The 23,078-nt window shown below is 51.8% G+C and overlaps 9 protein-coding genes across 9 annotated transcripts; 4 read left to right on the top strand and 5 right to left on the bottom strand.

Moving 5' to 3' along the window:
• Nucleotides 1-77: 77 nt before the first annotated feature.
• On the bottom strand, nucleotides 78-1,487 carry ACET3X_000039 (uncharacterized protein). Its single transcript, XM_069447678.1, has 4 exons — nucleotides 1,157-1,487; nucleotides 1,044-1,106; nucleotides 737-991; nucleotides 78-689 (listed from the first exon to the last, which is right to left on the bottom strand). The coding sequence occupies exons 1-4, from the start codon at nucleotides 1,445-1,447 to the stop codon at nucleotides 264-266; spliced, it is 1,035 nt and encodes a 344-aa protein (XP_069310281.1). The 5' UTR covers nucleotides 1,448-1,487; the 3' UTR covers nucleotides 78-263.
• A 773-nt stretch (nucleotides 1,488-2,260) lies between these two features.
• ACET3X_000040 (uncharacterized protein) lies at nucleotides 2,261-4,080 on the top strand. Its single transcript, XM_069447690.1, has 3 exons — nucleotides 2,261-2,591; nucleotides 2,643-3,300; nucleotides 3,353-4,080. Exons 1-3 carry the CDS (start codon nucleotides 2,377-2,379, stop codon nucleotides 3,701-3,703), a joined length of 1,224 nt encoding a protein of 407 aa, XP_069310282.1. The 5' UTR covers nucleotides 2,261-2,376; the 3' UTR covers nucleotides 3,704-4,080.
• A 924-nt stretch (nucleotides 4,081-5,004) lies between these two features.
• On the top strand, nucleotides 5,005-6,986 carry ACET3X_000041 (uncharacterized protein; the record flags this gene model as incomplete). Its single annotated transcript, XM_069447701.1, has 2 exons — nucleotides 5,005-5,115; nucleotides 5,166-6,986. The coding sequence occupies 2 exons, from the start codon at nucleotides 5,005-5,007 to the stop codon at nucleotides 6,984-6,986; spliced, it is 1,932 nt and encodes a 643-aa protein (XP_069310283.1).
• Nucleotides 6,987-7,511: 525 nt separating this feature from the next.
• Nucleotides 7,512-9,050, bottom strand: ACET3X_000042 (uncharacterized protein; the record flags this gene model as incomplete). The annotated part of the gene is made up of 1 exon (XM_069447712.1): nucleotides 7,512-9,050. The coding sequence occupies one exon, from the start codon at nucleotides 9,048-9,050 to the stop codon at nucleotides 7,512-7,514; it is 1,539 nt and encodes a 512-aa protein (XP_069310284.1).
• Nucleotides 9,051-9,850: 800 nt separating this feature from the next.
• ACET3X_000043 (uncharacterized protein) lies at nucleotides 9,851-10,336 on the top strand (the record flags this gene model as incomplete). Its single annotated transcript, XM_069447723.1, has 1 exon — nucleotides 9,851-10,336. The coding sequence occupies one exon, from the start codon at nucleotides 9,851-9,853 to the stop codon at nucleotides 10,334-10,336; it is 486 nt and encodes a 161-aa protein (XP_069310285.1).
• Nucleotides 10,337-16,358: 6,022 nt separating this feature from the next.
• Nucleotides 16,359-17,494, bottom strand: ACET3X_000044 (uncharacterized protein; the record flags this gene model as incomplete). Its single annotated transcript, XM_069447734.1, has 3 exons — nucleotides 17,255-17,494; nucleotides 16,881-17,168; nucleotides 16,359-16,808 (listed from the first exon to the last, which is right to left on the bottom strand). Exons 1-3 carry the CDS (start codon nucleotides 17,420-17,422, stop codon nucleotides 16,359-16,361), a joined length of 906 nt encoding a protein of 301 aa, XP_069310286.1. The 5' UTR covers nucleotides 17,423-17,494.
• Nucleotides 17,495-18,364: 870 nt separating this feature from the next.
• Nucleotides 18,365-19,699, top strand: ACET3X_000045 (uncharacterized protein; the record flags this gene model as incomplete). The annotated part of the gene is made up of 6 exons (XM_069447745.1): nucleotides 18,365-18,379; nucleotides 18,431-18,565; nucleotides 18,618-18,716; nucleotides 18,753-18,925; nucleotides 18,981-19,184; nucleotides 19,234-19,699. The coding sequence occupies 6 exons, from the start codon at nucleotides 18,365-18,367 to the stop codon at nucleotides 19,697-19,699; spliced, it is 1,092 nt and encodes a 363-aa protein (XP_069310287.1).
• Nucleotides 19,700-19,861: 162 nt separating this feature from the next.
• On the bottom strand, nucleotides 19,862-21,130 carry ACET3X_000046 (uncharacterized protein; the record flags this gene model as incomplete). The annotated part of the gene is made up of 4 exons (XM_069447756.1): nucleotides 19,862-20,256; nucleotides 20,315-20,458; nucleotides 20,509-21,040; nucleotides 21,101-21,130. The coding sequence occupies 4 exons, from the start codon at nucleotides 21,128-21,130 to the stop codon at nucleotides 19,862-19,864; spliced, it is 1,101 nt and encodes a 366-aa protein (XP_069310288.1).
• A 210-nt stretch (nucleotides 21,131-21,340) lies between these two features.
• Nucleotides 21,341-22,237, bottom strand: ACET3X_000047 (uncharacterized protein; the record flags this gene model as incomplete). The annotated part of the gene is made up of 1 exon (XM_069447767.1): nucleotides 21,341-22,237. One exon carries the CDS (start codon nucleotides 22,235-22,237, stop codon nucleotides 21,341-21,343), a length of 897 nt encoding a protein of 298 aa, XP_069310289.1.
• Between the last annotated feature and the right edge of the window lie 841 nt (nucleotides 22,238-23,078).

Below are 23,078 nucleotides of genomic sequence, written 5' to 3' on the forward strand. Positions count from 1 at the left end.
TGATGATCGACACAAACGATAACTTCCGAGTGGCTTCGTAAACCACGGTGAAGTCCAAAATAATTCAAGCTCAACAGGCTGATTGCTCGTCTACACTCTGTCTTCTCTATTATTCTAGAGTCCCAAATGCTGACATTTCGTCTTCCAGACCACTATGCATATGACATGCTTATGCGCTCATCAAGCGCGCCGCCTAGATAGTATCATAGCGAATCGAATCGTTTCAACACCCTGCGTCTGCCCTCAAATAACATGCGTGGCCTCTACAACCCCTTCTTCTGGAACGACTTGACAGAGTCGACAATGGACTGCTCGAAAGTCTTGTACTTGAGGCCCAGGATGTCAATGGAGCGCTTGTTGTTGTATCCATACAAGCCCTTTCCAGGCGTGCCCTCTGGGTAGTCGCCGCCGGGCGTGTCGTCGCTCGGCAGGTCTTTGAACTCGGGAAAGTTCTTCCTGATGATCTGGCCAATCTCCTTGTTGGAAAAGTATCCAGCCGTGACGAAGAAGCGCTTGTCGGCAGCGTCTGGCTTCTCCATTGCAGCTACGTGTGCTTCTGCGACGTCGCGAACATCCACCCACAGATGGACACCGCTGGGCGGGATTTCGTCCTTGAATTTACCCTGTGCGGCGGCCAGGATGCGCTGGTTTGACGTGTTCATGTTCTCGAGACTGTCCAGAGCGTGCACCTGTATTCTGTCAGCGAGTGAGTCCAAACTTGCCTGATGCAACTTACAATTGGCCCAAACACCATCGGCGGATTGATGGTAGAGATGGAGAAGTTGGGCTTCTCGTTCTTGACAAACTCCCATGCCGCGTTCTCGGCAAACGTCTTGCTCGCTCGGTATCCCATCATCGGGTTCTCCTGCGCCTCGTCCTGTGTGATTGGGTTCCAGTCGTCCTCGGAGTACGAGTGTCCCGGCCAGAAGCCTTTGCTGCCGTTGACGATGGCGGCGAACGAGGATGTGATGACAACCCTCTTGACGGAAGGCTACATAATCTATCAGCATGCGATTGGAAGTTGCCTCGTAGACGTCACGTACCGCACTCTTCTTGATCGACTTCAAGATTCCAGTCGTTCCAATGACAGCAGGGTCAATCAGATCCTGTACCTTGTCAGCGGATGCGCCTGCTTCAAGGCTCCAAGTGTACTCACCTTTTGTACATCCGTAACATTGAAATGGAACGGACTGGCAGTGTGGAGTACCGCCTCGAACGGAGGGTCTGAGATGACTGCCTTCTCAAAAGCATCTGGCTGTGCAATGTCCGGCACAATCGCGAAACTCAATTGGCCCTTGTCGACTGCGTCCTTGTACGACTCCTTGATCTTGTCCGCCTTCTCCTGTGTGCGCACCGTCGTCACCACGCTGTGTCCGTGGTCCAGAAGGATGTCGAGTGTGTGCGCGGCGATGAAGCCGCTTCCTCCTGTGAGTAGAACTCGCGTCATTTTGCTTTTGTATTGATTAAAGGCGTCGAGTAAATGTTTCTTTAGGTCAGAGACTGGACTTGCAGCCACGGCGGCAATGACAGCATATATGTAGCTATCGCCATCTCACCTAGCGCGGGGTAGTGCTTCCCCGAAACTCGGAATTTACTCTCTTTCGCCGTTGTAACTGCCGCTGTCGCTTACGAAAGCTGTTCCTCTTCGTGGTCATGTCCGCGGCTCGATGATGCTGCGTTCCCCAGCGCATTGCGTCATTCTCATCGATGCGACACCTTTGGTGGGGCATACTGTGTCTTCGTGTCGCCCTCGCGTGGCACTGCGAATAATTGCTGGTCTGCAGCTTCAGGTCGCCTTGGTTTGCCAAAGGGACTGTGGACTTCCCAGTACACTCCGCAGCACAGCCAGATCTTCATGTTGGTCAGCTTTGTCGAGGTCTGCCTCCGCACACGCCTCGCGCCTCAAAATACCCAGACAGAACGTATTCGCGGTATTCGCTTTTCTCTCGACAAACTCAAAAACTATATGCGCGTATCCGAGAGTATGTGATTGTGGTAAGAAGGTGCATCATGCAAGCGGCACCTAAAGACGCCAGCTTCCATGACCACATGGCTCTCGGCGTCGACATCGGGTGGCGCTCCTCTTATCGATCAAAGGCCCCACCATAGCTCGAGCTGCATCCCACATCGTCTACCCGCCACCTTCAGCCGCTCTTCCAATCCCGTCGACGCTCTACATACCAAGTCTCGCTTACTAGCACTCCAGCGCCCGAACATGGGTCTTTCGGTGTTGATGAAGGGTCCAGCGGTCCTTAATGAGCGGCCGTGGTTGCGGGGCAAGTGGACAAGATGAGGGGCAAAGTTTTCTTTTCCTGCCAATTGCTTCATTCCCGTCTCATACTCTTTGTCTGAGCTATTCATACTATCGCATTGAAGATGTCGTCGTCCCTCAAGAGAAGCCCCCCGTTCCGCGCTGAGCATGTCGGCTCGTTGCTGCGTCCCCAAGAGCTGGTGCAGAAGCGCTATGATGTCGCGTCGGGCAAAGCGAAGCCAGAGGACCTCATTCCTCTAGAGGACAAGACTGTTGCAGAGGTAGTCAAGTTTCAGCAAGATTGCGGTCTCAAGGTTGTGTCGAGCGGAGAATACACCAGGTAAGGCGGGCGCATGCTGCTAGTCCGAATTTAGACTGATCGTTCATGCAGGCACATGTTCTGGGGTGCCTTTTTCGAAACACTGCATGGCATGAAGGAACTCCAATTGGGCGTTCTCAAGGGCTACAGCGTGGACATGTTCCGCGCGTATGCGCCGGATACAAAGTCCTTCCTGGAAGCGAAACAGGTACCCAACCATGTGACCGTCTGCGTCGACAAGATCAAGCACCCCGGCACATCGAGCAACCAGCGCGAAGTCGATCTGATGAAGAGCCTATTGCCCGAAAGTGAGTGGAAGAACATCAAGATCACGCTGATTTCGCCATCGTGGTACCACTTCCGCTACATGAACGGAAGAGCGTACCCCAAGGATGTCTACGCAAACGACGAGGAGTACTTTGAGGATGTCGCAAAGGCGTACCAGGAGGAGCTGAAGATTCTCCACGCGCAGGGCATCAGGAACATTCAGATCGACGACCCAAATCTGGCCTACTTCTGCTCGGAAGATATGCTTGCAGGCTGGAAGGCCGACACGACGAATGACAAGACTGCTGACGAGATGCTGGACGCGTATGTCAAATTCTACAACAAGTGCTTCGTGCGTCCCGACGACATGCATCTCGGCATCCACTTGTGCCGCGGCAACTACGTCGGCAGCCGCCATTTCTCGGAGGGTGCATACGACAACATCGCAAAGAAGCTGTTCCAGGTACGCAGATCGCACTCTCACAACTACACTCCCTCCATACTGACCCCAGCAGGACCTGAACGTAGACACATACTACCTCGAATACGACACCCCGCGCGCCGGAGGTTTCGAGCCACTAGAGCACCTTCCCAAGGACAAGAACGTCGTCCTCGGTGTCATCACATCAAAGTTCCCGAAGCTCGAGGACAAGGATGAGATGATCGCCAGGGTGCACCAGGCTGCTGACTGGATCGCCAAGGGCACCGGCCAATCCCATGAAGACGCGCTGCAGCAGTGCTGCGTCAGCCCGCAGTGCGGGTTCGCGTCACACGCCGAGGGCAATGATCTTGGCTACGAGGATATGAGGAAGAAGTTGCAGCTCGTGAGGAGCATCGCCGACGCCGTGTGGCCCGGGCAACCGTAGAGTCGAGCGAGTAGGGATGGCCTGGTAACGGATAGGAGAGTTGGCGGATGAGGCGCAGCTACCGCGCGGGATCACGCTGGAACGTACGCCTTAACGCATGCGACTGGAGCGAGCGGAAGCAGTCTAGGAAAATGGGTGTTGTGGAGTTGGTCCCGAATGCCGAATTCAACATGGCATGGCGTTCGCATGGCGAGCACTTTTTTTTTTGGTATAGGTGGAGTAGTTGAGTCAGTTTTTCACGTTTGGCCTCAGTCCAAAGAGAGAAAAGTCGCGTTCCTTGCGGCAGTTGTACGACTACCACACCACGTGGTATACCCTGTCATTCGTTCTTTCCTCGGCGATGAGGTCGGCAATCTACAGATGTCCACGTCTATTCCCAATATCCCGTTCTTTGCGATAATCGTATGCTGGACGCCTAATTCGTAGAATAGTCCCTCCAAGCCTTGACCGGGTGCGGAGGGTTTTCAATGCACGTAGGCGCTAATCTGCATCGGGTGCTAGCGCGCGTTCGTCCCTGGCCCGTTTTACTCCACATCCGTTGTAGCCGTGGAGGTCCCTTCCGAAGCGGGAGGAACGTCCGGCAATTAGGTATTGAAACAAGACCAGGATGAGAGCTGTTCCCCTGACTGAGGAAAATTGGAATTGAGGGACCTGGGACGAAAGACTTGGAATAGACTGGATTCTGAGGTCGGTGCGGAATCAGAATGCGGAAGGCGGTGCTCTCTCCGCGGATGTATGTTGCCACAAGATCCATGCCTGGGAGAAATGGCAGAACGGCTCGACGGAGAAGGCTCTTTTTCCAAGGGTCGATTTCGAATGAACTTTGAGTCCTGAAAGACCAAAGGTAACAACTTTCGAAGCCTTCAGCTAACACAGGTAGTCAGGTACGGACCGCCGCCATAGTCGTTCAGAGTTCGACGGTACCTTCCCGTGGCGCAAATTGCGAACTACAGGGTATCCATGAGCGCCCCATATGATCTACGCATCGGACCGATTCAAAGCATTACTTTCCAGACCGAGAAAGGATCAACCACCGTAACTACTGAACACCATCTGTTTGGTAACCGCCTTCCAATGGGTATTGTCCGAGGTCGAGGTCCTTCGGCATCGCAGGCCACTACCGGTAGACATCCCCTATTCCAGGACAAAGCCGCCCTGTGCCATCGACTGATGAGGAAGCGGGAAGTTATAAAGACGGGCGAGACTGCACGACTATGGGTTCAAGCAGGCAAACTTACAGCCTCTGTCGCATTCTTTCTTTAAAATACCTACCCTGGACAGCATAGTAATAACTAATCACCATGTTCTTCCCTCGTCTGATCGGCCTTGTCGCAGCCTTCCCTATCCTTGCGAGGGCTGTCGATCTTACTGGCTACGAATATGTAGTCGTCGGTTCTGGAGCAGGTGGTGGTGTAAGTTATATGATACTGGGATTGACAATACGACTGCTTACACATTGTAGCCTCTGGCCGCCCGCCTTGCCCTCGCCGGTCACAAGACGCTTCTTATTGAGGCTGGTGACGACCAGGGCGCAAACTCCAACTACACCGTTCCCGCTTTCAGCGCAAGGTCCTCGGAAGACGCCAACCTGAGCTGGAACTTCTTCGTCAAGCACTACGCCGACGAGGAGAGGCAAGCTCGCGACTACAAGACCACATACGAGACTCCCGATGGCGGCGAGTACACTGGTCTCAACCCGCCAGCTGGCTCCACCATGAAGGGTACCCTATATCCCCGAACTGGTACTCTGGGTGGCTGCACAGCACACAACGCTCTCATCGCCGTCTACCCCCACCGATCCGACTTTGACAACGTTGCCACCATTACCGGCGACGAGTCGTGGTCCGCAGACAACATGCGCAAGTACTTCGAGAGGCTCGAGAACAACCAATACCTGCTCCCCGGCCAAGAAGGCCATGGCTACGATGGCTGGCTCGGAACCTCATACGCGCCCATCGACATTGTCACCTCTGACCCCCAGCTTCTCAGCCTAGTCGGCGGTGCCGCGTTCGCCCTCAGCAACGCTACCAACGCCATTGTCAACCTGGGCACTCTGATCGCCGGCGATGCCAACGCCGACACCGAGAGCCGTGACAAGCAGCCCGCTCTCTACCAGATCCCGCTGTCCACCACCGACGGCAAGCGCACCGGCTCCCGCGAGTTCGTCCTCGCTGTACGCGACGCCAAGGCCGACGATGGCAGCAAGAAGTACCCTCTCGACGTCAGACTCAACTGCCACGTGACCAAGATCACGTTTGACGAAGACGTCACCCCTCCCCGCGCCACTGGTGTCGAGTTCCTCGACGGCCAGTACCTCTACAAGGCCAGCCCCAAGTCCACCGGCGCCAAGGGCGAGGCCGGTTCCGCGACTGCCTCCAAGGAAGTCATCGTCGCAGGCGGAACCTACAACTCGCCGCAGCTCCTCAAGCTGAGCGGCGTCGGCCCCGCAGACGAACTCGCACAGTTTGATATCCCAGTCGTTGTCGATCTCCCTGGTGTCGGAACCAACCTCCAAGACCACTACGAGATCAACGTCCAAGGCAAAGCGCCATCCGACTTTTCTGCCCTCGACGGCTGCACGTTTGGTAACAGCCAGCCCGACGCGTGCATGGACCGATGGGAAACGAGCGTCCTCGGTAACCGCGGTATCTACGCGTCTCCAGGTCTCGGCGCAACCATGTTCTACAAGTCGAGCGCCTCCGAGCGCGACGAATACGACATTTTTGCCTTTGGTGGCCCCGTCAACTTCCGCGGCTACTTCCCCAACTACGCATACAATGCCACATCCGAACACGACTGGTTCACCTGGGCGATCCTGAAAGCTCATCCCCGCAACAACGCCGGAACAGTCAAACTCGCATCCGCAGACCCGCTCGATATGCCGGATATCGTATACAACTACTTCGACACCGGCGCCGGCGACTTCGACAAAGATCTCACAGCCCTAACCGAAGCTGTCAACCTCGCGCGCGACTCGTTCAAGCGCCAGCTCGTCCCCATCGACGAGGTGCTGCCAGGCGCGGACGCGGATACGCCCGAGAAGATTGCGCAGTACGCAAAGGATACCGCGTGGGGACATCATGCGTCGTCTACTTGCCCCATTGGCGCTGATGACGATAAGATGGCGGTGCTTAACAGCAACTTTGAGGTTCGTGGGACGACGGGTTTGAGGGTCGTGGATGCGTCTGTTTTCCCAAGGATTCCGGGTACGTTTACGGCCATGTCGACGTACATGGTTGCGGAGAAGGCGGCGGATGTTATTTTGGCTGCTGCAGAGGCGTAGATGGTGTATATAACGACGTATTGAGTTCATCATGGGAAGAATATATGCTGATTATCGAGCTACGATTCCTGCTTTGCCTGGCTAGTGATTGAACGTGGGACGAGATGTAATCCTTCTCTATACCGCTGCATACAGTGAAGCAAGGTGTTTAGGAAACACACCTTTACCGCGATTCAATACAGTGTCATTTAACCGCGTGGTGCTTACGTCTTGTCACTAGCAAGTTTGTTATATCAAAAAGTTTAGTACATAGCATTAACCTACTAAGAGGAGAGTACCTAGGTAGTAACACTCGGTGGTGGGAAAAGAACGAACACTTGTGGCCCGGCTTTGGCTAATGGGTTTTCGATTATTCCCCACCGCCGAGTGGTAACGTGAACCTAGCGTACGTGTTTTGAAACTCATGATCCGCAAGTTGCCCAAAATAGAAGACTTTTGATACTATGTACTTGTACTGTTCCCAGAGCCCAAGGCAGCCTGCTATTCAAACTCAAGACTGCTTCTTCCGCTCACTTTTACGTCTTTCTATGTGCGCGAGAAATGAGTACGCTCGCCGATTTGAGAACTTTCCACCCAATTGCCGTGCACCTGACTCATCAGTCGGAACGGCATGCGGATAACAGCAACTGGCTTTTCAAAAGAACGCGTATCCAAAAGCACAAGCTCGTTCACATTCTCAGTCTTCCTTTCGACCATGACCAACACCCAGCCATCACCTTCGGGTGCAGTTCCTGACCGCGGAATGAATACAGGCTCTTGTACTGCACAGTTCTCGCCTGGATTGAAGTAGCGAGTCTCTCCGCTCTTGGTGTTGAGCATAGCTACTCTATTGAGGTGTATGGGTATGATGGCACCCGGCGTCTGTGGAAGAATCACAGGCACAAACACCCACTCGTACTGGTGAGTCGAAAAGCGCTCGTCGATACGTGGAAACTCTGAAGGCACATCCAATAGAACGTGGGGACCAGCTATCTTGGTTGCAGAAGGTTGTGCTGGATCGATTGTCCAACGCACAAAGTCTGCTCGTGGCGGACCCCGTGGCGATGGCGGTCCTTCTTCCGGCTCGAAGCACGGGAAGACGTTGTACGAGACGCGCGATGATTCAAGGTGTAGCTTCCCGTCATCGCTCTCCCAGGCCCCGGCCGTGTGCATAATAACGCAGTTCTCCCAGTGGTATACCCTGTGCTCGCCAGGTTTCCAGCCGGGCGGCACTTGTGCGCTGCGCCGTGGGATAACGATGAACGTGGCTGGGCGGTCGTACTTGTACGTCCAATGGTGCTTTCCAGCCTTCATGCGTTCGACATCGCCTTCGAACGGCCACAGGACGAGAATGAGGAAATTCTTGGTGATTGCACAGTCGTGGATAAAGGCAAGCCAGGGAGAAGAGACCCATTGAACGTCTCTCATCGAGCCTTGTGCGTCAATGGAATAGATGACGATGTCTAGTGTGCCCAGCCCTTTCGCTTCGTATCCGAATACAACGAGTTCATCCGTGAAAGGATCGACTTTGGGATGGGCACTGAAGGTTTTGGCTTCCGATGGGGAGTGGAACGGGTCGTAGCCAAGTGTGTCCAGAGTGTCAGGATCGACCTGATATGGAAGCGCAGATTCCTTGAGAGCAACAAGTTTGCCAGCCCAGTATACGAGGTTCGTATTGGCTGTGGAGTCAACCGCTGCCCGCACGCAAGGATGGTGGGTGAAAGGATTGCGGTACAATCCGAACAGACGCTCTTGAGCTTTCTTCTCGAGCCTGAGGCGTTCGGTCTCGACATATTTGATCTTCATGTCTACATGGCCGTTATGTATACGGAAGGCGGAGACGTTGCCATCCCCCTCGACCGGCACATCGTCGTCCCTGGGGTAGAAAGGGTCGACCATGATGCGGTAGAAAGTGCCATTGATTTCTTTTGGTATCTGCCCAAACACCACCAAGTCTGAAATCTCGCCTTGGAAGCGACTTGGAAAGCTGGCAAAAGGTTTCTGCAGCATTTTGGTCCATTTCCCCTCGAGTCCGTAGGGTGTTGGGTCATGAGCGCGAGTGATTGGCCCACTTGGAAGAGCCATGATTGATAATTAGATGATTGTGTATGTTGATTGACGATGAAGTGACTGCAACTTATATGTTCCACACTCTCGACAGCAACAAGTTCGGCCGAAGCTGAGAATGTCATGGACGACTCCCGGAGGGCAGCACTTTAGCGTCGGACAGATTGTGCGGATATACTATCACCTCTGATACTGACCGGCATGATCGATCGGCATCCGAACCAAAACTGAAGGTTTCTCGAGTTTTTTAGGGTAATAGCTAGACTTCTGGTCTCGGACTACGCTATTCTCTCATCCATACAACCAGCTTTGATACCTCCAGGACTCTAGGCGAAACAGCACGAAAGTAATACAGAGGGCGACAGATATATTATCGCCAAACGCAGTCAGTCACGCTGTTTGTGATCAAAGGACGTCTCAGTTCAGCTCCGCTTTCCCCGCGTATTGAAGATCTACCGGATTCCTTGCCGCGCGGGCACTACGTAGCTTAGTCCGGTGGTGAGCTCCACTATTCGCTGACGACAGATCCATTACGGCATCTATTGCACACGTCTCTGTAAGCAAAACCGGACGAAACTGTACGCTCTGTGTGGGTGAGGCGGAATTGTGTTGGGTTGTTATTCGATCAAAGCGGACATCTCGTACCAGCCAACTCGTACAATCGAAGGGATTCGATGTGTTGCATACTAAGAAACTCAATCTTGCCAGATGAGCGGCGCAGGCCGGCACATACAAAGCATCGCGGTATAAGAGACAGCAGAATCCACCTTCACAGAAACATCACAACATCACAACTTCGCTAATATTCATTCTCCATCATGGGCTACGACCTTACCAAGATCCGCGCTGAGGCCGCGGAAACCTACAAGCGCATCAGCAATCTGCACACGCATGACGCGAACCAGACTGCTGCGGCCACGAAGCTTATCGAGCTCTTCCTCCTCGCCTTCAGGTACTACGAATTTGACGAGGTCCGCAAACTCATTGCAAAAGATTACAAGCAACACGATCAATCCGTTGGATCCGGTGCAGAATCCATCATCGACTTTGCCAAACACATGCGGGCAGAAGAGATCAAGAATAGTCGCGATCCAGACGCCCCTGGTGTTGCGCGTATCGACTACAAACGCATCTTTGTCGACGGAGAGTATGTGGTTCCTCACATGCATATCACTCGCTACCCTGGAGATCCCGGCCTCCAGGCTATCGAGCCTATGCATTACAAAGACGGGGTGTTCCAGGAGCACTGGACCTGCCTTCAGCCGATACCGGACTCTGCGAACCTCAAGAATCCTGTATTCTAGTCAACATAGAGGAGACTCCAACAACGCGGGGAAAAGATGTGAAGGATAAGTATGGTAGCGAGGTTGGTCTGTAGTAGCTTTTCTCTTACAGAAAAGCTAGTGAAGATAGGGGGTTACACGGCTGCTGCATTCTAGATGATGACATCAAATAGTGGCTTTGAAGATTCACACCAATTGAATAGAATGCAGTATCAATCCAAAATGTCTTATGCCGAAATAACATAGATGGTTCCAGGGTAGCCATAGACCTCTGGCCGTACAGCAGGAAGATGCACCTTGATTGAAACAGGCGCATCTTTAGAGTAATTGGTTTCTTCTTTGTCCTTCGTTTCACCCTGGTTGATCGGACGCGGATATGGAAGTGCAAACAAGACTGACCTAGGCTGCGATTCCTGTCGTGGGATCCTGCGTAGAGAGGTAAAACGCGTCTTTTGGCTGCTGCGAGGGCTTAGGTGTTGCGCGATGCTGTGACGGCCTTGGTTTTGTTGTATGTACGTAACGAGAATGCGATGTTGTGATTCAAACTACAATCCTTTTACTGTGGGTCATGATCGTGTTTCTTAATGGCCTTAGCTGTAACATTATCCGTAAACCGTGAGCTTGTATATGTACAACGCTCTCCTAGTGAGATACGCGGACCTGAAGGTACCTGGTACTCTTCGCTGCGCGATTTTGCCATGGTTCTAATCTGGGCCGCTTCTCAGCTGACGATGAAGATACTGCATCTTCAACTATTTGATTAAGCATATTTGCATCGGTGCGACGAATTGCTGAGTTTTTGCGTCGAACATACACAGGTGGAGTGATCAAGACTCCATGCTTCACGGAGGAGGCAGGGCTCTTACGGCAACGTGGTCCGTGCTCACAACTCCTTTGCAAACCCCAAAAGCGCTTGCGCCTTGAAACTCATCTGAGAAGGCTGAGATCTTGTCAGATAGATCAGAGAGTTCATCTCTTACCTCCATACCTTTTTTAGCTCGTTTCAATCGCGTTACGTGGTTGCATCCTCGTGCGAACGTCCGACCCACGTCGAAAATGGACCAAAACCAAGGGACTCCGGAGAGTAGTCCTTCTCAGCCGAGTGCCCCTCAAAGTCCTCCACGACAGTCCTCCAATCAATACCTTTCACACTTGTCCAACAACCACAACTGCATTTCGACCACCACGACAACCGACTCTCCCACATTACGGTAAGCAAACTGCTCTTAGTAACGTCGCTCATCTTGCATGTATAGATGGAGCAACAGATGACGTCATGCTCTCTCGCCGCTTAGCCTTGCAAGCATCCTGGACGACAAGCTGATGAACATAGCAGCTACAACACTTGCGATCAAGCGCCGTCAGTGTGCAGTGATGTTCATCACTATGCACAGCATGCTCGAGAGCCATGGCTTTGGACTGAAGCTGCATATGAACCTCCCTATACCGGCGAGTTCGGTATTAGCGACGTGTTCCTAAACCCCACCATACCACAGCTAAGCGAGCCACCCTGGCTCCATGAGCCTCATCAGCCTGCAATACCTGGACATGTAGCACTTTCAGACCTTGAGTTGATACCTTCTTCGTTTGATTATGGAGACCTGAGCCCTGTAGTGGAGTGGTGCGATAATGCCCACGCTACCACATATTCGAAATCGACTTTCCCGCCACCAAGTTCGGGGTGTACAGACAATTCTTCGCTCGTTTCCATTCATAAACGATCGCCTTCTCCCATCATATGCGAAACGTCTAAGGAATCAAAAAGGAATCTTCTTCATGGACGCATGGACCCGGCGAGGCGCTGGCTTCATGCACACCCCTTCAATCAATATCCTACAGCCGAACAGAAGGTGGAGCTGGCGACTACTGCCGGTATGACGATCCCGCAGCTGAACCGCCGCTTGACCAATCTCAGAAAGCGTGATAGGCACGGTCAGTATTAGAGATGCTTGATGCCGACCAGATATTGACCATCTGCCAGTACTCGATGAACTGTGTAGAGACCTAGACAATAACGTCAACGCTGCTGGTGCTTCTCGTCATCATGGCTCGCCCGACACTACCGTCTCGAGGCGGAAGGGCAAGAGACGATATATGTCAAGGCCTTCTCCTTCCACTGGCAAAGAACCAACGATGGATGTACCGAATGCTTCTCGTGATTGCACTAGCGATACCGTAAACCGATACCACTGCACAATCTGCCAGCGAAAGCCGTTCAAGGATCCATATTCATGGAAACGTCACGAAGCCGGAGTTCATCATCTCGGCAGCACTCGTTGGTTCTGTCTGCTCAACAACGCCGCGATCATGCCGGGTATGAAGTGCATCTTCTGCTCTGACACTGTCCATGACATGAGCCATCTCGATCAGCACAATATCCACGTCTGCTTGGAGAAAGATAAGAGCGCGCGGGTGTTTGATCGCAAGGATGGTCTGAAACAGCACGTTCTAGGGGCGCACCTCTCCACAGCGAACGACTACACCAAGAAAGGGTTTGAGCCTCCAGATATATGGTCAGAGACTGAAGATGGCGTCTCTCCGGACCTAGATGGTCTCTGGTGCGGCTTCTGCAGATGTTTCCTTGAGACTACAACTGTGAGGATGGATCATGTCGCGCAACACTTTCGGGACGGTTTCCAGATCAGTACATGGGCTTCGAGGCTGGACGCTTCCGATACTACGCTCTCATGAGATCATTTCATCGCGATTCTGATTTCCATAATGTCTTTCTTTTGGTGTCTACACGTCCATGGCGTACATGGAGTGTGACTGTAGATGGCATGCACCCTCCATGACTGCTATGAACAGATACACCTTTCTCGATAGATGTCTCTGTTGGTATCAAGTCATCGGATCGTTATCTATCTCCCATGTTTGGTAACTCGTGGCATAGCCAGCGAATCAAAACCAAAGCCCCCATACAATCAACTCTTCATCACAGTACAGATCAGCCCAATGATTATCGCGACACAGTAGGCCTCCCAGGAGATTGAAAAAGCGACTTTACACTCTCGTGGTTGATAACTAAAGATCTCGACGCTAGTGGCGTGCCTGTGGCGAATCACCGTTTGTCAGTGCACTTAGCCCATTTGGGCAACAGCATGCCCGGCACATGCATTCTACTGCGACGCCTTAAAACTCATTCTAGAGCCTGAAAATAGGCCTTCAAGCTCATGCGAGACTCTGCTACGTTTTTCCCATTTTTAAAATCACTTTCTGGGCGTTTGTTGTTGTGCGGTGTCCAATTTTGTGCTTGTATCGACCAGAAAAGGCTTAGCGGGCGAGCTATGGCCCCGTCCCCTCCAATGTCCGACAAGCGCACAGTAGTAAGTTAAGCCTCGCCTCTACTAGCAAATCATTGGTGCAACCTAGCAGCGCACCGTTGACTTGTTGCGCTCTTATTTACTTCACGCCCTCAACTGACAACACCTGCATCAGGACTTTGCACTCGTTCCACGAAGGCTATCCAGCCATACGTCCGACAGGTTTTGTCATGAGGAAAGGTATGGCCTGCTCCCATATTCCGCCTACTGTGCCCATGTTCTTGAGATCGGAGCGTGCCGGCACGCGCTTTATCGCGTGACTGTTATTCGCAGTTTGACATCGAGAAATACTACATACTGTGTTGACAAGACCTTTTACTAGCCACCCTTGGAACCAAGTTCCTCAAGGCGCGGATGACTGGAACTTTCTTGATTGCAACGTCGGCGATCTAGATTTCTCCATTGACAGCGTTTTCGATGCGGATGGCGCCACTACGCATTCCGAAAACTGTTCCGGTGGCTTGACCTGGGAGCCGCATCACGGTGATTACCTCGATTTTGATGATGTAGCCAAAGATCAGGATTTTGGTGTTTCAGGTCCGGATACACAGTCATTTCGGTCTTTGTTTGACTGCGAACACGACGGAAATGTGGAAGATGATGGAGATTTGACAAGCCTTTGCTCAACGCAAAATGTCTTTACAATCCAAGATATGACTGGACACCTGGACGGAGATGACATTAGGTTCGATATCTTGGTACAGGATCAAGACTATTCCTTGTCGCACACTATTGAACGTCCAAACGATCATTCACAACCTCTACCGTCACAGTCCGCTCTGGGTTGCACTCTTTCCAAATCCACTGAACGTCAGAGACGCCCGCAAATTGTCCGTGACTGGCTTTCACTTCACGCATCTTGGCCGTACCCTACGCCGGCCGAGAAGTCAGAGCTAGTTGCGGCGACGGGTTACACTGAGCATCAACTCAACAACTGTTTGAGCAATCTCCGCACCCGGGAGAAGCATCGTAAGTGCATTATTCCGGTCTGGCTTCAGAGCCTTTACTTACAATGCATGCAGTATTCGACGGGCATGCCAACGAAGGAAATGGTCGAAATGATACTTGTAGCCAACCACGTGACGTCACATCTGCATGTCTAGACGACGTGCAATCAATCTCGATAGTCACCGCAAACGAGATGCTGCCTTTCAGTTCCATCTCGCTGCCTGCGATGAACATGAATGGTAGCAGCTACGGGCCTTCCTCGTTTGACGCAGACCATCCTACACCAGAGAGTACCCCCGATGTCGCGACCCAACTCTATGAAGACTTCAAAGCAGACTCAGCTTATCAAACAACCCGCTCAATTTCCACCCCTAGAAGCTCTACTACGGCAAAGCGGAAGGGCCGGAGGCATCGCGCTCAAACACATCAGGCCGACGTGCGTGAGAATATGTTCGACACGATACCGACATATACCGCATACCCTCGTCTCGGCAAGCCCGAGAACCGGTTTTTCTGTACCGTGATCGGATGTTGTGGTTCATTCAAGAACTCATTCGACTGGAAGAGGCATGAGGCTGGCGTACATGGCTACAGTGACCGGTGGTGGATTTGCATGCTGACGGAAGCATTCAAGACGCGTTCTGAATGCGTCTTTTGCTCGGAAACGATGGGATCGATCCATCATCTAAGCAAACATGCAATCGCAGCTTGCTCGGACAAGTGTACCGTCGAGCGTACATTTTTCCGGAAGGACCTTCTCAAGCAGCATGTCTTGCACATCCACCTCGCAGGCGAATCCGTCTCAGTCAGGAAGAACTTCACCGTTCCTCATGAATGGTCGAGAGAGGTTGATTTATCGGCCCATGAACCTAACTCCTGCTGGTGCGGCTTCTGTAGGCGCACTTTCGAAACTGTTGCCACGAGAATGGATCACGTCGCGAAACACTTTTGTGGCGGTAGGGATATGGCGACTTGGGTTCGGATATGATGTATGTGAATCCGGGTCTGTCTGGCAAGCCTGCGAACTTAGCTGGACTATGACCACATCAACGTTTAATCTCATCGCATCGGCTCTTCCTACATGAGGTAATCCATGTGCGATGCCACCTATCATCATTTACATGGAACGTCATCTACAAAGAACGTATGAAATATGGATGTCTTGCGCAAATGATGGGCAATGATGTGAACGTGCCCAAATGATTTTGATCCCAAACTTTCTTTTCTACCAGTCTTGCGCGCACACACGTCGTCATGTAGGACTCGTCTGGATGCCAGATTGCTTCCAACCCACGAGATGTATGAACCGTAGAGGTATTAGTGATCAGAGGTGATCGTTAGCGGGGGCGTGTGCGGGGTTAGCGTCGTTTGTCAGCCCCTACCCCGCGTTGGTGTGTCTTCAACCGCTAATACCCTCATCACCTCATCGCATCGCGAAACTGGACTACTGTATGCAGGATCAGTGTTGATCGATTGCGATATTTCATAATAGTAAAGAGTTGGAGTTCACATCACACACTTCCAATGCCGATGGTAAGGGCAGACGACCACTGCATCGTCAGTAATCATGTCGGATATACGGAAAACCGAGCTACCAAACCATGCAGTATCAAATGAGAGCTGGTGGAAAAGCCAGATATTTGGTATGAATGGTTAAGGAGACACAAGAGTACATTCTTCATACATGTCCGCCTAGCCAAGCGCGCCGGCGTTAGGGTCATATCACAACATAACATTGGCGAACATTCCGGAAACTAGTCGGCTCGCGACATTCATACTCCAAACTCGCCTTTGAGCGTCAGCTTCAGCAGATCGTCCTTCACGATCTCTTCCTTGCGGCTAAGCAGATCCTCCACGTCCCAGTTTGCAGCGATGAAGCGTCCGCTGAGGAACTTCGCCTTCTCTTGACATAGCCAGACGGCGGTACCACCGACAAGCTCCGGACTATCTTGGTTGAAGAGCGACCGGAAGGGCTCGCGCAGCATATCCGTAGCGACCAGACCCGGATGCATCGACACAGCGGTAACATTTGGGTACTCGGCAGCGACGTAAGTAGCCAAGGCATCTAGAATGTATTTCGACATGAAATATGCGCCGAGCGGCGGAACCGTGAAGAACGCTTGCCATGAGCTTACGTTGACGATAGTGGCAGGTGTATCGGGGCTCGGCAATAAACGCAGGAACGAGCGGATGAGCAGATAGTTGCCCTTTCCGTTGATCTCCTACGACGGAGGTGTCAGTTCATCCAAATCCGACTCGGCTAGTTGTGGGACAAGGAACGAATTGGGTCTTACAAAGTTCCTCCACCACTGATCAGGGTCGGTGTCGTGCAGTTTCGGTCCGTCTCCTGTCATGGCACCGGCGGCGTTGATCAGGACATCCGCATGACCGAATTTGTGCCGAATCGCTTCGAAGGCAGCCTCAACGGCTTTTGTTTCAGAAATATCGAGAGCGTATGTCAGCGTTTCGATGCTGGGGTTGGACGCCTTAACGGATTTTTCGGTCGCTGCAAGCTTTTCGGCATTCGAGGCTAGAAGCACAACACCCTTCACGCCAGCCTTCACAAAGGCCGGTACCATTGCCTGAGACACCAAGTCTTAGCACGCGCTAGTATGACATCACGTCGTCAAGGAAGGGGATGCGCTCGGTGAATAGTGTTTCAACATACCATGGCTCCAATACCACGCGAAGCTCCTGTGATAATTGCGACCTTTCCTGCCAGGCTATGCTCTGGGCTGCTGGGATCGATTGCGGGGTACGCGTCTTGGTGCGCGTGTTTGGTGAACTGCATAGACGTGACATAGAAGTCTTTTGGGAGCTTGCTCAGGTCGGACATTGTTGGTGTGGTTGCGATTCGGCCTTGCGGGATCAAAAAATACAAGCGATATGGTGGCGTGTTGTACGGAAAGAATGTCGATCAGAGATAATACAGAGTCCAGACGATGGCGACAACTTATGCGAGGCTTTGGGAGTAAGAGGCCCCGCAATCAGGCTGCGATATTCGCCTCTGCGTGTCTTCTTCCTATCGCACCGGGAAATGTCCCGGTACATCCATGTTTCACAAGCGTTGGCACATTAGCAACGGGGAAGTCGGTAGTGGTCATTAACGTTGCGGAACGTCGCAAGCGAAGCCCATTGAGAGCGTTTGCGAAGAGGGATTGGATGATCCTATCTCCATCCGAATTAGCGTAGGATTGCGGACCCTGCTCTTTTCGCTCACCTGAGATAGGTGCAGAACGTCAAATCTCCGCAGAGATCGGAACTCCATTGATGTCTCCATCGGCACCACTCTCTTCGCCCGACATATCGTGTTTACATTGATGAGGTTGACCAGAAGTGCGCGCAGTCGTACACGAACTTCATCTCAACGCGCGATCTATCATGTCGGGTGAATCACCGAGGTGTGATAGCATCCATCGCCATGCACGAAGCCGAAAACGATAAGAAGTGATACCAAGTATCAGGGGCTCTAAGACAAGTCATGAAGGTGGAGACGCGTTGCATGATCTTTTCTCAGCACGCCGATCATCAGAATGCGGATCTATGCGGGTGAATAGGGCGCCGGGGATTTCTGGGACGATCACGAACCAGGCAGCGAATGTAAAGCGTTCCACCCCTTTGGATGTTTAGACCCAGCCATTTGCATTGAGTCTTCTGAGGCGCCAGTAACTCTGAGGGATCTCTCACTTCACTTCCATCCAACGTTGTAGGTCGTTTGAGTATCAAATCCCACGCATTAAAACGCAACACTCACCTGGATCGCTGAGAGACTACCAGTATGGTGCTGCATGAGGTAAGCCGAGCTACGACTAGAAGCATCTGCATGAAGCTGACTGCAGGAAAGGATCTTGGCCCCAACCTCACGGCAACTGTCCTCACGACAGGACTGCTGGCCTTCATCACGATGGGTATGCGCACATATGTCAGAATCAACAATCGGAGCTGGGCTCTTGAAGACTGGATAATGGCAGTCGGATGTGTATGTATTCACCTTTCTCGTTCATGAGCATTTTCCCGCTCATTCGTCTCAGGTACCTCTCCTTACTCTGACCATCGTTACGACTATCGGCTCTTACTACGGCATCGGCTCCAAAGACATCACTTTCGCTCGGCCTGGCAACCAGAAATATGTAGAGAAGGCGTACTTTTGGTTCTTCTTCTACCAGATCTTTTACTGCACTTCGATCATCTTCATCAAGCTGAGCATTGCCTTCATGTTGAACCGAATAGCTGGAAGAAGAATGGTCTTCATCTACATCAACTACGCCATCATGGGTCTTTGCGCAGCCACGAACCTAGCAGCCATTCTTTACATCATCTTCCAGTGCCACCCCGTTGAGTAAGTACAAGGCCATGCAAAGCTACTTACCCACTGCTAATCTCTTAATGTCTAGGGCCGCCTGGAGAGCCGATCTCATGGCGGAAGGAACACACTGCGAGCCGTCGGTCTATTTGCAGAATGTTTACTATTTCTGCACCTCGGTCAACATCTTCACCGATTGGGCAACTGCACTCATGCCAATCGCTCTCTTGTGGAACGTGCAGATGAACAGAAACACCAAGATCTCTGTTGCTGGCATTCTGGGCTTGGGTATCTTGTATGACAACCATGATACTGGCTATCATTCATCGCTAACAACCTTTTAGCACATCTATCTCGGGCCTGGTCCGCCTAAAGTACACCGTTGGTCTGACAAGCAGCCATGATTATCTTTATGGCCTCGCCAACATCCTCATCTGGGGCTATGCCGAGCCCGCCCTCGGCATGCTCGTTGGCAACATCGCCACGCTCCGCCCACTCTTCCAGCGCATCCTCCACCTCGGCTCAGGCAGTTCCCAGCAACCTCACTCCGGAGGTACACCTCAGGGAATCAGCGGCGACGGTGGTCGTTCGCATCGCTACAAACCTTTCGACCACGAACTCGAGCTCGGCACCATCGCCGACAACAAGGATCCACATTCCCCTTCCTTTCAGGTCCGCGGTGGTCGTAAGAATAGCGTGTTTAGCGATAGTGAGAGCCAGAAGGAGATTTTGGAGAAGAACCATCGGTTTTTGAACAACAACAAGGATAGTATCGTCGTCAGTCGGCATGTGGAGGTTAGTCGCGAGTGACTAGTCGCTGATTAGCGGCTTGTCCCTGACACCTGCAATCAGAAAGACCAAGAGATGTTTAAAACTTGGTCAACTGTACTTTGAGGTCTATTGTTATAGTAACTCTTGGAACATGCATCGCCAGGTTGATCTACTCTCAATCCTTGGAACGATATTGATGTCTCACTCAAGTCCGTCCGGCGCTGCCGTGTAAGAAAACCTGATCCCACTATCCTGCTTAATCATATCGTCCGTATAATCCATTCTCAGATCTTTCAGATACTTGCTGAATCGACTTCCTACGCTAATAGCATGCTTGAGATGTGAATACTGGAAGGGTTGCTCTCTGAATTGGGCTAGTTGACGCGCAATCGTGATCGCGTTGCGGGTCTCTCGTCCATTCATGGGTTCTTTGCTAAGCTCGTCGATATGGTCGAGAACGTCCTCGAGATCTGTAGAAGAAGATTCTTCAAGCGTCTTCATACGCGCAATAAAGTTGCGCCAAATCTTGCGTTGGATCAATCCGAGGTTGTCGTAGTGCAGCGCGAGTTGGATGCGGGACTTGAATGCTTCATCGACTTTAGATTGATTGTTAGCATGGTTATCAATAGCTCGCAGGCCTTGATGGTGACGTACAGGTGCCAACGCGATTTGAGGTCAGTATTAGAATGCCCTCGTAGTACTCGAGCGCACGCAGGAACACGGATACCAGGGCATTTCTCTTGAGATCTTTCATGTCACGCTCCTCCAGAAACACATCTGCCTCATCTAGCAGCACAACTATGCTTGTTAGTAGCTTTCACTAGTCAAAGGCATCAGACACAACGTACCGCAATCCCACATCTTTCCAAGCTGGAACGTGGCACGAAGTCGCTGATCGACAACTTCAGCATCTGTCCCTACATCACCACAAGTCACACGAAGCAACGGCTTCTCCGCGAACTCAGCGACACCCTCAGCCGTGAATGTTTTGCCGGTACCAGGAGCTCCATGCAAAAGCATGATGAGACCATCACCTTTGCCAGCCACGAAGTCGGTCGACTTTTTGGCGTTCAGCTGCTTCATAACTAGCGCCTGCACTAGTTCCTTGGTCTCTGGTTCAGCGACCAGATCCTTGAAGGCTTGCTTGTTCCATGCTACGTCGGTGATACGATCGACAAAAATCTCTCTCCATTGTTTCTCCTGTAGGTTGTGAGCCATGATAGTCGGTGGCATCGCCAAAAGTGCATCGCCCTCCTCAGGTGGTTGATCGCGGGCCATGGCTGCGGCCCCAAAGTCGTCTTTGCAACGAAGTTTCGCGATGTTCGAATTCGGGAAAAGCATTTTGTACGCCTTTGTATCGACCATGTATCTATCCTCGATCTGTGGTTACATTGTTAGTATCTATCAAAGTCCCAGAGATCTTGTTGATCGTCGACCTACGTTGTAGAGCTCATCATCTTCAGACCGCATGTACGAGACGATGTTTCAAAGAGACCAAAATTTTTTCCCTCTCTTCTCAAGCAATGATCTTGTCTCTTGACTTGCATATTGAAAGGGATAGACATTGAGATTTCTAATCTCGACTGATTCTTCTTCATAGCCCAAAGACATGGTAATATCTATGCGGGTTTCAAATTTCGCAAAGCTGCCGTCGAACAGCCAGTACCACGCTGGAACTTCCTAGATATAAGTGGTCAATTTGCGACTGGATGCGGAGTTGGCAAGGGGGCCATATCTTGGGACACGCTTCCTCTGGATGTAATCGGGTTCTTCGAATTGTGACTCCTCGAGGATAGCCCCCGGACGTTCAATCCAGCCTGTAGAAATGCATGCCTGAGGAAGGTCACCTCCGACTCCATTCCTGACGAGAACATCTCCAGGACGAATGAGGTACTTGAGATGTTTACGCGCTACCATTCCCTTCTCCGCCTGAAACTTCGCTGAATCGTATTCGTATCCGTAGCTTTTATCGATGACTGCGTGCAGTTGTTTGACGAGATTTTGACTGGTTATGTTAAGTTCAGATAGTACTTCGGGTATAAATGGTGCACTGTAGTACATGAATAGATACGGGGCCAGAATCTGTCCTTCAGGATCAAAGTAGGGGAAGTAGTCGCCAAAGTGAGGTATTCGCTGAACCAGCCCCTCCACTGCATCTAGCATGTCGGGCGCGATGAGCGAGAGGAACTCATGCATCGGTTTGGGAGACCCATAGACACCATCTTTGGTTTCAATCTTGCTGCGGTCTGAAGGCAGAGTTGGATGGTATTCCTTGTAGATGGCGAAGGCAATCTCCGGATGTTGGTCCAGATAGTATCCAATATTCCTGATTGGATTGTTGGCCAGTAACACAACGCCAGATCCCTCAGCAGGCTCCCAACGTGGCTCATCCAGATACAAGGTCCGACCGACTTGATAGAAGACTTTGCTGGTATATGCGAGTACTGCCGGTTGAGAAGGTAAAGATGACTCGCCGTTGCGATGCCGCAATTGCTCGTTTTCGAGTCTAAGAGTTTCCAACTCATCAAGCACTTCCTTCAACGTGCTATCCTCTTCTTTTGTATGTGCCAAGACCATTTCCAACGGTGCAGTACGTGGTGGAGCGGGTTGTCGCTGCTTCGTTCGGGGTCTGTTTGGGCGTGGTCTCGATGCATTCCTAATATCCTCCTCATCTAAGGAATTTGGTTCTACATGTGCAAAATGCCTGCTCGTTTGAGGATACGCTGAAGCTCTTGGAGTCCTCTCCGGAGACCAGTATTCAGTCCGGTGTGGTGATGAAGATCGAGATGAGTGCGGGGATATTTCGACTACATGTGCCTCATCAGCAGCTGAGTCATGATGCATGTACTGTTGAGCATCTCGAGCATGATCTTCGTACATAACACCTGAACTTTCGTGGTGATAGATGGGAGGGCGGGTCTACATAGGTAAGCATATCCTGTTCACCATTCTATTCTGAGAAAGACTTACAGGCCGGGTATTCTCCACAACTACCGAGGTGGCAGGGCGGGAATTGGCCGTGTCCGAAGTATCTGTGGCTTCGTGACGTCCAATAGTGTCTTCCTTGCTTTCATGCTTCAGATGTCGCCAATCTAACTCCCTCGTCGCCGTCTCATCCCGTGCTAGAGGAGCGTACCCTCTTAAAGCGTCTAGAGATCCCACATCCCATTGCTCTTCCATTCGCACTTTGCGCAAGCCTCTTGGGGTTCGGGGTACAGAATGAATCGCATTCCTACGAGTCTCGACGATGATACTGCCAGGAGCGGCTTGTTGTAGCTTTGCGCCTCCTTGGCGTTCCATTGTGTTTTGCTTTGATAGGGTGTGCGTGGCGGTATGCCCAGCGAGGGCCTTCGCGTCCAGGTGCGCGCTTATATACCAGGCTTTTGTTGCTCAGCCTCGTCGCATGCAGCCAGTATTG

This window comes from Alternaria dauci, chromosome 1 (genome assembly GCF_042100115.1).
Source record: "Alternaria dauci strain A2016 chromosome 1, whole genome shotgun sequence".
Taxonomy (NCBI): Eukaryota; Fungi; Ascomycota; class Dothideomycetes; order Pleosporales; family Pleosporaceae; genus Alternaria; species Alternaria dauci.

Coding starts and splice junctions, on each gene's coding strand:
- ACET3X_000039 (XM_069447678.1), bottom strand. CDS start 1,447: ATGACGCGAGTTCTACTCACAGGAGGAAGCGGCTTCATCGCCGCGCAC. Junction 992..1,043: donor AGTCGATCAAGAAGAGTGCG/GTACGTGACGTC, acceptor TAGATTATGTAG/CCTTCCGTCAAGAGGGTTGT. Junction 690..736: donor CGATGGTGTTTGGGCCAATT/GTAAGTTGCATC, acceptor GACAGAATACAG/GTGCACGCTCTGGACAGTCT.
- ACET3X_000040 (XM_069447690.1), top strand. CDS start 2,377: ATGTCGTCGTCCCTCAAGAGAAGCCCCCCGTTCCGCGCTGAGCATGTC. Junction 2,592..2,642: donor TCGAGCGGAGAATACACCAG/GTAAGGCGGGCG, acceptor TCGTTCATGCAG/GCACATGTTCTGGGGTGCCT. Junction 3,301..3,352: donor TCGCAAAGAAGCTGTTCCAG/GTACGCAGATCG, acceptor TGACCCCAGCAG/GACCTGAACGTAGACACATA.